The sequence below is a fragment of the Hippichthys cyanospilos genome, chromosome 13, assembly GCF_059441005.1.
Source record: "Hippichthys cyanospilos isolate Australia breed blue-spotted pipefish chromosome 13, RoL_Hcya_1.0, whole genome shotgun sequence".
In the NCBI taxonomy this organism is placed as follows: domain Eukaryota; kingdom Metazoa; phylum Chordata; class Actinopteri; order Syngnathiformes; family Syngnathidae; genus Hippichthys; species Hippichthys cyanospilos.
Window position 1 is genome coordinate 19,614,862 of NC_142381.1, and position 12,185 is coordinate 19,627,046.

General features: G+C 39.3%; 1 protein-coding gene across 3 annotated transcripts in view; it reads right to left on the bottom strand.

Annotated features, from left to right (window-relative positions):
• Positions 1–654: 654 nt before the first annotated feature.
• The window catches only part of LOC148414169 (cytoplasmic polyadenylation element-binding protein 4-like), a 38,197-nt gene continuing 26,666 nt past the window's right edge, over positions 655–12,185 (bottom strand). For all 3 annotated transcript variants that reach the window (XM_088431231.1, XM_088431229.1, XM_088431230.1), the window contains 5 exons: positions 7,934–8,023; positions 7,736–7,854; positions 4,815–4,929; positions 4,335–4,516; positions 655–3,597 (listed from right to left, as the gene is read on the bottom strand). In XM_088431231.1, coding sequence (XP_088287357.1) covers positions 3,370–3,597; positions 4,335–4,516; positions 4,815–4,929; positions 7,736–7,854; positions 7,934–8,023 — 734 coding nt within the window. In that variant the 3' untranslated portion in view covers positions 655–3,369. The remainder of the gene's footprint in view (positions 3,598–4,334; positions 4,517–4,814; positions 4,930–7,735; positions 7,855–7,933; positions 8,024–12,185) is intronic.

A 12,185-nucleotide genomic window follows, 5' to 3' on the forward strand; every position in this document is an offset into this window, starting at 1 on the left:
CATTACAGTGGGTGTAAAATTGATGTAAAGTAACTGTGTATGTACAGTATTGGGCATCCTTGTGTGGCATATGTATTGCAAAATAGGCTATTGGTTGACTTTGTGAACTTAATGTGCTCTTTGAATGCAACTAATTCTGGTGAAATCTAAAGGCAAAAAGCAGTGCTACTATTGTGTAAATTTCATCTCAAGCCTGTTTTTTCGTTTTTAGTTTTAGTTATTAGTTTAGCAACACTAGGCAAAGTAGCCCTAACATACTGCACATTACTATAGATAAGAATCTAGTTTTTAGGATTGTCTCGTCTTGCGCACAGTGCAGGTGTAATGTACATGTAAAACGCAGAGGATAGTGAGAAACGCAATTTTGATTCCTTTGTATGTTAAGTACATGTAAAAAAATTGATAATAAACTTGACTTTGATATGGACGAACTTGTTCCTTTAACCCAATTGCAATACTGGACTACTTCCAATAGGCATGGCACATTTATCCCATCATTAAAATATGTTCTTCTGTGACATGTCCCAAATCATTCAATCAACTTATTTTAAAAATCATTAAATTGTCCCACATTGGTCGCAATACTTAGTTTTTTTTTTCTTTCTGCGACCGTTCTTCACAAATGCAGATTTTACATAAACATAACAAAGAAAATTTTTCTTCCTCACACCTGCTTTATTCGTTCAACATCTCATGTTATCAATACTTCAAATGTATGCAGAGTTACAAACAAGGTTGGCAGCAAATGAAAAGACACTAAGAACTGTTTTGACTTCACCTACAAACCCCCCCAAAAAAAAGTCTGTAATGTTGCATAAAATAATTAGGAAGCAAATATAAAAATTTGATTTTGTGTATAAATGTGAAATTACTAAATCCAAATTATAAATGTGAAATTACACAATAAAAACAAATTAGGTAAAAAAAATATTAATAAATAACTTTCCCAGCATATAATTAAAAACTTACTTAACATTTTTGCAATCCAGTAATACTAAAGAGAAATATTCAATGTTCTTTTCATCTGAAAATGCAGAGCACAAAACAGCTATTAGAAAAACTGGACACACCAACAAGTTAAACACATCACTCCAAAAATTTAACAAAAATCTGATCCAAATCATAGTCATACATTTCAATTGAAAATATAGCAAAGTTAACACATTATCAACCTTGTTGATACAATGATTTGAATCACAGTTGCATGGTAGTAGCAAAATAAGTACGTAAGCACAAAACTAAATGTTTAAAAATAAATTTATGCATAAATTAGCTTTTTAATATATATATATATATATATATATATATATATATATATATATATATATATATTCATGTCTCGCCAACATCCATATGAGGGAACAAAAAGGAGGGAATAATATTAACGACATGAATTATGGATTCAATCGCTGACTGCAAAGACTTGTTTCTGGAAAGCAAAATACAGGTACAGTATTGCACATTGGCTCACAGTTACTTGCAACATTACATCACATTCAGGTTATGTCCCAAAGCATGCCACATCACAAAAGGGGTAAAGTGATGAAGTCTTCCCACCTATGTCCTACCAAGTGTCCTCTACATACAAAAGTGGTGTCACTGTGTAGATTGCATAAACATGTCTGTGTGAGGAAGGCAGACTCCATAATGTCAAGAGCGATAGATGATTTCCAAGAGACAATGTTAAGAAAAACTGAAGAGCTAGTGCATTAAATCATTAGGCCCTGCATTAACACTAGCCATATATTTCATGTAGTATATAATTATGCATGCCAAGACGGAAGTACAACCTTACAGGCAGTCTCAGAAAGAGGATCTAAATATTTAAACCCACTCAGAGGTGACAGAAGGATGATTACATATTGACAAAAGTCAAAACATTTATGACTTCTAATGGTGTTGACTACACCTAAGAGTGAAATACCAGAATACATATGCATTTTCAAGACTATCAAAATCTTTTAAGGTCCTGCCATGCCTTAGGATCCCATAATAATGCATGTTACTCAGGGCAGAGGAGAATCTTTGTAGTACAATTGGCTAAAGGCAGCCTATTTTGAAGCTCCAGAATCACACCAAATCACCAGACAATGCTCAGATTCACTAGCACGTAAACATATAAAAGCTAATTGAAAATTATATTAGTGTCATTCATTTTTTTCCTTAAATTAAGTTTACCATAATTGCAGATCTCTTAGTAACAAAGGTACAAAATTATTTTTCACCAAGTGAAAAAAATGAGGTATTGCAAAAGGAGTTCTCCCGTCTGTGAAAAATGTGCCTAAAATGACTATTGAAAAAAATATTTAGAAAAGTAGTGCATAATAAATGTATATATGTCCATGACAAAATAATCAGCTATAAAACACTGTACAAAAATCAGCAGGCCATGTATAAAATAATATCTTTATCTGTGACAGCAAAATTCTCGCTACAACCATATCCAAGCACAACACGAGTGAGATAAGCTCCGATCCAGGTAGACCGTGCAGTGGTATACAATGAGGACGGCTTAGGACGGCTTAGGGAGAATGGACTGTGCATTCCCGTAGTTTGTACTACATTAGCATGTTTAGCTTCCAGTGCTAAGTTCCCTGACAATATAAAGCTAGCAAATACTACTGCCAATACCTGAGCCACGAGGGCTGTGCCTTCTCCACAAGACTACTGCTACTTCTTCGGTTGCCGGACAAGGCTGTGATAACCCCGCGCTGCGTTTTAGGACAATCTGTGATAACCCCGCGCTGCGTTTTAGGACAATCTTTGGTTTGTCCTTTCCAGTCGATGTCCAAACAGAGACATCAAACAGTTGCAAGTGGTTTCAACGCGGCTCCCATCCAACGCAGGGAGACCGATGTGTGAGTTGGCCAGCTTCCAAACAAACGCTCCTCCTCCAGTCAAACTCAACTCAAACTTTGGTAAATGTTACTTGCTCTCAAATTCTTCATGCAAACAAATAAGAATAGGAAAGAAAGCATATTCGCTTCAATGCAGCTTCCATAGTCAGTATACTGTTTGTCTTGATGAACCGCAATCTTTGTTACTCTCAAAATAAAATGTAAGCAGCTTTGCCAGCTGACAACAAACAAAATTAGTCAAGTAAGAAAACACCGAAATCCAAATACTGCATTCATATGCTCATGCACACGTTTTAGTCAAAAAATAATGTATAAAATAAATGAGATTTTGTTCTCTCCTTAGCAGATACTAGATATAAGTTTAGTGGGCCCAATAAGAAACAACATATATAAATTACGTTTTTTTTTTTGTTTAAGTTAAAACAAAAGTGCATTTATGTTTTTCATATCATGGGACACCCATTACCCTTTTTTCCCAGACCATCCCCAATCCAAGGCTCTCTCCCGTGCCTTAGTTCCAGCGGAAGGAGATGTGCCGCGGTCGGTCACCACCTTCCTTCACTAGGGGCTTGTGGAACTCGCGGCCAGCCCGGGAGTGGATGGCCGCCCAGCAGTATTCACAGTAGTACTGCAGACAGGTCACATTGGCGCAGAAAAAGGGCGCAAACTTTCCCCCGCAGCGGGTGCCCTGGCACTCGTCACACAGCTGGTCGTCCAGGACGTATGGCTTTACTTCCACCTGGGAAGCATGCAGTCCAAGTTACAGCCTGAGCACTCAAATTAAATAATATTTGTGTAGCTGTCATATTTTATTATTATTTTTTTTTTAATATTTGGGTTAGCAGATTTGATTCAGAGCCAATTTGATTCAAAACGATTAGATCAAATTAAAAATGACGTCTACTTTAATTGGTTCAAATAATAAAATGGAGAAACTCATTGTTTTTTTTTTCTTTTCAGTTTCTTTACAAGCTCATCAGATGACTTTGACGTAACAAACTGATAGGCTTTATAGCCAAGTAAGGTATTGCCAGTTTTAAATAATAACAAGAAAAATTGACCAATCAGATCAGTCTAAAATAATTTATTTAAACCAGTGGTTCTTAACCTTTTTGGAACCAAACCCTACCAGTTTCATTTGCTCATTCACCGAACCCTTAGCACCACCCCAAATGTATTGAAAAACTCGCAGTGGCCGAGACCGTGCTGACAATTATTGTGGTAACAATGCTGCGCTATCGTTAGCTTAGCTCAGTAGGACCGGTAGGAAGTCTCAGAGCAGGACGCTTTCAATGACTGTGCCCACTAACTGCAGACTAGACTGAGGAGTGGACCTCTGAGGTGGAGGCAAAAAAAAAAAAAAAACAACCTCTGTGGCGGAGGCTACACCGAACCCCTGAGACCGACTCACCGAACCCCTAGGGTTCGATCGAACCCAGGTGAAGAACCACTGATTTAGACAGTGGACGGGCTTACCCTTTTGTCAATCTCCCCATGCTGCAGTTGAACAAATCTGGCACTAATGGCTGCAATGTAGCTTTGCTGGTTGGAAAATGCCACTCGACCCGCTCCCTTGGGGTATTTTAGTTCAGGATCCGTGTCAATACCAGCATAGCACACTCCACCATAGAGTCGGTCCATGATCATTGCGAGCTCCACTGGAGGGAAAACAACAAGCAAGTTGGTGGGATGAGGGCAATGCACTGCGGTTTGGGGGGCCGTGACCCAATAAGTATGGGGTGGGCAATTCCAGCCCTCGAGGGCCGGTGTCTTGTATGTTTTCCAGTTTTCTTTCCCCAACACACCTGATTTAAACAATTAGCTCATCAACAAGCTCTGCTGGAGATTGAAAATAATCCTAATCATTTGATTTATGCATGTTTGAGAGAGAAAACTGGAAAACATGCAGGACAACGGCCCTCGAGGACCAGAATTGCCCATTCCTGCAATAAGTACCTGCTCGTAGGGGGCGCGGGACACCTCCTACAAAGATGGTCTTCCTCGGGTCTAAAGGCTGAGAGCCATCCATCACAAAGTCACTATCATTTAGGTTCCATGGTCTGATTTGGACCTGGCATAAGAAATGCAGTATACAGATATCAAAGAACACAGGTTTAGATGCCATACAAGCAAACAGTAAGCAGTCTTTACACAAACCTATGAAACCAAAAAACACAACAGCAGCAAGTTTTTTTCCCCCAAGTATTTATTTAATGAGAATTTTCACCCTCTACTAGTTGAAACAAGTTTAGATGTCTTGATAAAAGATTCCTTGTATACAATTGCTTGAACACTAAAAAGGATAAAGAATTACGGCAGCAACGACTTGTCACACACACACACGCACTTATTCAACTTTTTGGGTTGGGGTTTAGGTCAGCAATCTGGTTAAAAAGATCCTCAATGGTCCCTGGGGTGAATCTCCACCCAGAGTTCATTAAGGCTCTGAATGTTGTAGGGTTATCCTAGTTGACACGCTGCTACATCATCACGTGGACATCAGCGACAGTGCCTCTGGATTGGCAAACTAGAATTGTGCTCCCTCTTTTTAGGCAGGGGGGCCGGCAGGTATGTTCCAGTTATAGAGGGATCAAACTCTTCAGCCTCCTTGGTAAGGTATATTCAGGGGTGCTGGGGTTGAAGCTCTAGGAGAGTGAACCACCTGATATGGACTGTTCAGTCCCAGTACCATCGATGTCAATGTTGAGGTGGTCTGGTTTGGTGGTCTTAGCATCGCATCTCCACATTTTGCAAATATCATTTGACATGGTGCTTCTTCAGGCCGAGATCTCCAAATCTCCCGGGAGCAATTTGCAGCAGAGTGTGATGGGGTTGAGATTCACCTCCAAATCTGAGACCATGGTCCTCAGTAGGAGTAGAGTGGTGTACACTATCAGGGTCAGGGATGAGATTCTGCCACAAATGGCGGAGATCAAGCTTCACGGGAGTCCTGTTCAAGAATGAGAGCAGGATGGATGATGGTCTTTTGTGATATGGACTCTGTAACTGTCTGTAATGGTAAAAGAGATGAAACCAAAGGCGAAGCTCTTGATTTACCAGTTGATCTATGTTTCTAACCACACCTAAGGTCAGAAGCTGTGGGTTTTGACTGAAATAATGAGATCCTAGATACAAGCAGCTGAAATAGGTTTCCTTTGCAGGGTGTTCTGGCATTCTCTTTTAGAGATACATAAGGTGAGAAGCTCAGTTTTTCAGGAGGTGCTCAGAGTGTGTGGAGAAATTCTTTGGTTATGCAAATAACACAGTTTCGGCAGCTGTCCAAGCGGATGGTCTCAGACAATCTTGAAGGTTAACATGCTGGATGTGGAGATCCTGGGCTGGTGTGGTTACATGTGGTCTATGGTTGCAAGGCTGGTTAGATGTACTGGTAAATTCTCTGAAATGCCTTTTAGTGATGGCTTATAGTAGACAATTGAAGATTAAATTCACTCTGATGGAAATCCCTGGTGTCAACATGCCAATTGCACGCCCTTGCAAAACTTGCAAACATCTGTGGCATTGTGTTGTGTGATAATACTGAACATTTCAAGAGTGGCCTTTATTGTGGACAGATTAAGGCACACCTGTGCATTAAAAATGCTGTCTAACCCACATCTTGATGTGGCACACCTGTGAGGTGGGATGTATTCGCTCAGCAAAGTAGTGTTGCTCACATGTATCACAGATTGAGATAGGTTTGTGAAAAATATTTAACAGAAATTGTTATTGTGTGTGTAGAAATTGTTTTAGATCTTTGAGTCAAAAAAGAGTCATAAAAGTGAGGGAAAAAAACAATAATAACAAAACGTAAAATAATAAATGAAACGTTGTAGTTGATTTGGCCGACTGCAAAATCTCTCTGGAACCAAAACGAAACTAAAAGACGTGGATAAGGTCGGCATATATCTTCTCTTGCACAGGCAGTGCAGAGAGGTTTAGGGGTGTTGCAAATTGCTTCTGTCGTCATTAAAGCATTTCAAGCCGTTTTCATCTGCAAGGGTGGGCCAGTGCAAGAGTGCAGAATAAGCAAGGAATGCTTAAAAATGCATCAATGAAGGAAAATAACACTTTGGGGGTGCTTAGGGACAGAAATCAACATTTTTCCATAAAGTTTAGTTTTCATGTTAAGGCCCCTAAGGTAACCCATTTAAAACTTAAAAGAACAACTCTCACATAGTTAAAACAATGCATCAGCAATGTGCCTGAAAACCTTTAAAAATAAAGACTGTAAGGCTTTGTAAATTGCCTGTATAGAGGAAAAAAAGTGCAATCTATTTCTTCTCCATTTACCATTTCATGTCCAATTTTATTTCTTTTCCACAAAATGTCATATTAGTAATATACAAATCTAATACATGCATATATAAATATTAACATTCTTCTTGTGTTTTGATTATTTATAGCAGAGTGCCCTGTTGCTGTAAGCTAATATCGTACAAACCCGTGCATGCAGAGGTAAAATTTTTTTTTTTAAAATTGGTGTTTAATTTTTTTTCAGGAATGTCTCTGAGTCTACTATGCAAGCAGATTATTTGATTAGGCAAAAAGAAAACGCTCATTACCAGTGGCAGACAGCATAAGTATTTCTTGAAACACTTTTTTTTTTAACACTGTTAAAGTGGTTATCTGTCTATGCCTATTTTAAACACTTGGTGGCAACTGATGTCCTTGAACGAGACAGAGATGCACGGGCTGTTCCCTATGCACTTGGTATGTTCCAGTGTGTGCCACTGATAGTATGCTTGCTGTATCCACTATTGTGATTTGTTAAATCTCATGTGTCTGTGTGAGCATGGAAAATACAGATGATTCTTCCCTGTTCTTCTATTTTTATATGATGAATATTCCAGTATAATAAAAACCATTCAAAAACTTACAGGCTTGTCTTTGATGGTGGGGCTGGACACACACAGGTACAGTTTGCCATCCTCTTGAATGCAGGCATCAATGAGAGCCTGAACAGAGCTCTCATCTTGAAAGAGTAGGAAGGCGTAACCTGGAAAGTTGTCATCAAAAGAGCAATGACCATCCCAACTGTTGCATTTTAAGTAGAACAAACATATAGCAGCACTCACCTTTAGGGGGAAAATAGGACTTGCTCTCTGCCTTGTGAGGCCAGTCAACAAACAAGTGACCAAAACGTCGAAAACTGGCAGTGATTTCATCTGTAACACCAATGATCAAATAATCAGTAATTTTTCATTCATTCTACCGATTTATCTAGAATCGGGTTGCAGAGGCAGCAGCTTCTGCAGGGAAGCCCAGATTTCCCTTCCAACACTTTGTCCAGCTGCTTCAGAAAGACCGCCAGGCATTCCCAGGCCAGCAGAGACATAGTCTCTCAGATGTGTCCGGAGTTGTCCCCGGGGACTCCTCCTGGTGGGACATGCCTGAACACCTCACCAGGGAGGCATCTGGGATGCATGCTAAACATATGCCTGAACAAACTCAACTAGCTCCTCTCAACGCAGATGAGTACTGGCTCGACAATGGATGGATGACCAAGTTTCTCACCTTATTGCTAAGGGAGGGCCCGGACACCCTGTGGAGGAAATTCATTTCGGCAGCTTGCACCCGGAGTCTCATCTTTCGGTCACGACCCACAGCTTGTGAGCATAGGTGAGGGCAGGAACATAGATCAACTGGCAAATAGATTGCTTCGCCTTTTGGCTCAGCTCTTTCTTTACCACAATTGATTGGTACAGAGTCCACATCACAGGAGACGGCTGCATCAATGTGTGTGGAGAAGAAACTCCTACGCTTGTGACAGGACCTCATCCCTGACCCAGAGAGGGCACTCCACCCTTTTCCCATTGAGAACCACTGTCTGAGATTTAGGGGTGCTGATCTTAATTTAATTCGCTGCACGCTTGGCTGCGAACCACAATAGTGAGAGTTGGAGGTCACGACCTGAAAAAGCCAACAGCACCACATCAACCGCAAACAGCAAAAATACAGTGCACTTTCATGCATCCTTGAGGATCCAGCTGAGGGTTTAGGGCTGGTCCACTGTTCCATGGCCGGGACGTACACCTCACTACTCCTTATATATCCGAGATTTGACTTCCTGATGGACCCTCCTCTCCAGCACCTCTGAATAGACTTTTAATGATGATGCTTTCAATAAAAGACTCAAACAGGCTGAATCATTGTCCGAGTCCATTCTTGTTCACACACAGAAATATTACAGAAACGGAGAGGATCATGTAAAGGTGATGTGTCCATCTGATTCAATTAAGAGTGGTATGAGCTTGTTCATCGGGCATAGAACACGGAGAGGTATTACATTTGACTCGTTTATTATGATCTTTTGACATATACTGTGCACACAATCATAAACTTGGTGGAACACGGATGGTGCACAACTTTGGATGTTTATGGCAAAATGAACTCAAACTGTGTTGTGAGGAAAAGGAAACGTAACTGCTTACAGTGCATTCAACGTTACAATGACACAGCATTCAGTGATCACTCTTTAATGTGGGAAATCTGAAACATGCTTAACGCTTAACTGCAAAAAATACACAACGTATGGCTATGAACACGAGAAAATGTGTTTTTACAAAAGAATTTACAAAAATTTACTCTTGTTTTGGTATAGGTTTTACATTGTCCCCAAACAGTTGGTCCGTCCTATACTTGGTAACATAGAAATATCAGAATTTGATCCCCAAATTAAGGGTGAGTCCCATCCTCATGTGCAGGCTATATTTGACGAATTATGCTATATGAATTATAATGCTGCAAATCATTTTGTAAAGATACATTTGCTGTGAAATTGGACTGGTGTTGTGGTAAAAGAATCACAATCCCAATTGCTGATTCTTCATTTGTAGTAGTGTAGTAGCACGAGCTGTTCCCATCATATATATCTAACCAGAGCACGCATCAGTTCAAATGACATACGGTCTAACAACCAAACCAACGAACCTCTTCCTGAATCAGTCACGTGGTACATGCTTCAGCATTGTACAATGTAATTGCCACCACTCGTCACTTTGCTGCTGGATTGATTACAGAAGCTTTGAAGTCTTTGTTCATATCAGCTATTAGTACAAAGTACTCGAGACAAGATGGTTGCAGCCGCAGGTGGCGGTAATTAGCGAGACCGACGTCTGTCTGCCCTGTAAAACAGCCTAATTGCTTGAACTCTACTGTGCTGCAACTTCTTGGTAAAGAGCAGTTTTGGGAACACTATGTCAAAACTGTAATGTATTATTGAATACTTATTACTGTAATTTCAAAGAAATTAGTTACAATATTACTGTACTTGAAATAATGCATTACACTACTATTGCATTACTTTTATATTACTACAACCACCATAGCTGGGAATATGCCATGCTAACTATGGCTCATTATGTTCATTACACATTCACAGAAAGGTTGGCTTAAGCCTAAAACCAAGACAAATAATTTCATCTGTATTGTATTGTAAACCTTTAGAGACAAGATAGATATATAGACAAGATTATATATATATATATATATATATATATATATATATATATATATATATATATATATATATAGTATTTTAATCCCGTTATAACTTAGTTTAATAGCATAGTGATGCATTGTTTATGCTGCAGGCAAAAACAGTTCGTGCATTTCACAATTTCAATGTTAATATTCAAGTTCAAGTTCAGTTGGCTAGGTTGGAGACATACTGTGTATCAAAAATAGATGGGTTTCAGTGGGGTAAACATTAGCAGCTAGCCTACATCATCGTTCTTGTGTATCATCTTGATACACATTGACCAGAGCTATTTAGAGACTATTATCAATAGCAATTACAGTGAAAATTAGCACTAACTTACCTTGTCATTATAACTAGTTGTGACAGGGTTTCTTTCATTTGCTGACAAGGTTTCCAAATGCTAGTGAATCCACTGTGGAAAGTGTCAACATACCTCCTAACGCATCTTCTAACCTCTTGATGTCGAAGTGTCATCCCTCAGTGAGAGAGTGCAATGCTCCGCGTGTTTTCTTTTCGCTAACATGGCATAACTAAGGCTAAATGGTTTGTCAAATAACTGGTCCTATTTCATGAAGTCGACAGCTTTTTAGGTGTCACGCGCAAAGTGGTTTATGAGATTAATCCATTCCGCGATTGGGATCGTAACGCAAATTCGCCGGATGGCAGGCAATCCAAATCTATGTTAATTAGCTAATGCGTGTAAAACCCCAGGTAAAAACATAAAAAATGTTTTTACATATTAAAAATTGGGATCAAAATAGTATAGTAAGTGCTACTTCTATATAATATACATGCATACAAATAACATCATAAATAAAAAATATATAAAGGATCTATTTACCTGAGTGATGCTTGTTACGGCCATATTTCCTAGTAAGGGTAGCCTTGGCTAGGATAGTTCAGTTTTCTTTGTATTTCTTCATTATCGCCAGCTTCATTTCCATATTAATCATCTTCTTACTTCTCTCTTTTCTCTTCTCTCAATAGCAATCTTGGGACTCATAGATAACCAATTCAAGTTTGAATTAAGCACTAAAATGCATAATAAATACGATATTGAAAGCACTCTCACACGAGATCAAGTCTTTAGGCAGCCATCTTTGTGACCCCGTATGCCGACCAATAGCAGACCAGCATCTTCGTGACCCTATCACGCTGACCAATAGTAGACCAGTACCTTAGAGAGTTGAGACACATTGCAGACGCCACATTGCTGACGCCACCAGAAAATAAGAGCAATTACCTAAAAACGCCTCGAGAGGGAGGCAAAACAACAAACAACCAACTCCACAGGTCATGACAGTTTTTGATATTAATTGTAAAGCAGGATAAATGCCTTAAAGAGGGGAGGAAAAACTCAGTATTCCACATTGTAACGTGAAAAAAAAAACATAAGCCAGGGACACCGTAACCTGGGGGTCCACTGTATCTTTCTTGCCTTTATCTCTGACGAAATGAAAGTAGTGGTTGTATGTCCATCTTGTGTGTATTATCCATAGTCAACCTTCCGTTTCATCTCAGCTGTAGTTTTGCTCCGGACTTTTCTCCTCCGATCTTGCGGTGTTTTGGGTGAATTTGGATGGGGAAAAAAACACCCCTTTCAGGCTAAAAATGCATTGAAATGCATTATTTTACTCTCATTTGTAACAATATTACAATTTTTGTGTCTAATATATTACATTACTGTTTTAAAATAAAAAGTAATGCATAACAGTAATTACATTACTTTTGTAATGCATTACTCCCAACACTGATGAAGAGTATTAAAATATTCCTCTCAACTGCACATTGTGCCCTCCTCCAAAAACATGACATTGGATACGTTCCTGGCCACACTTGACTATATT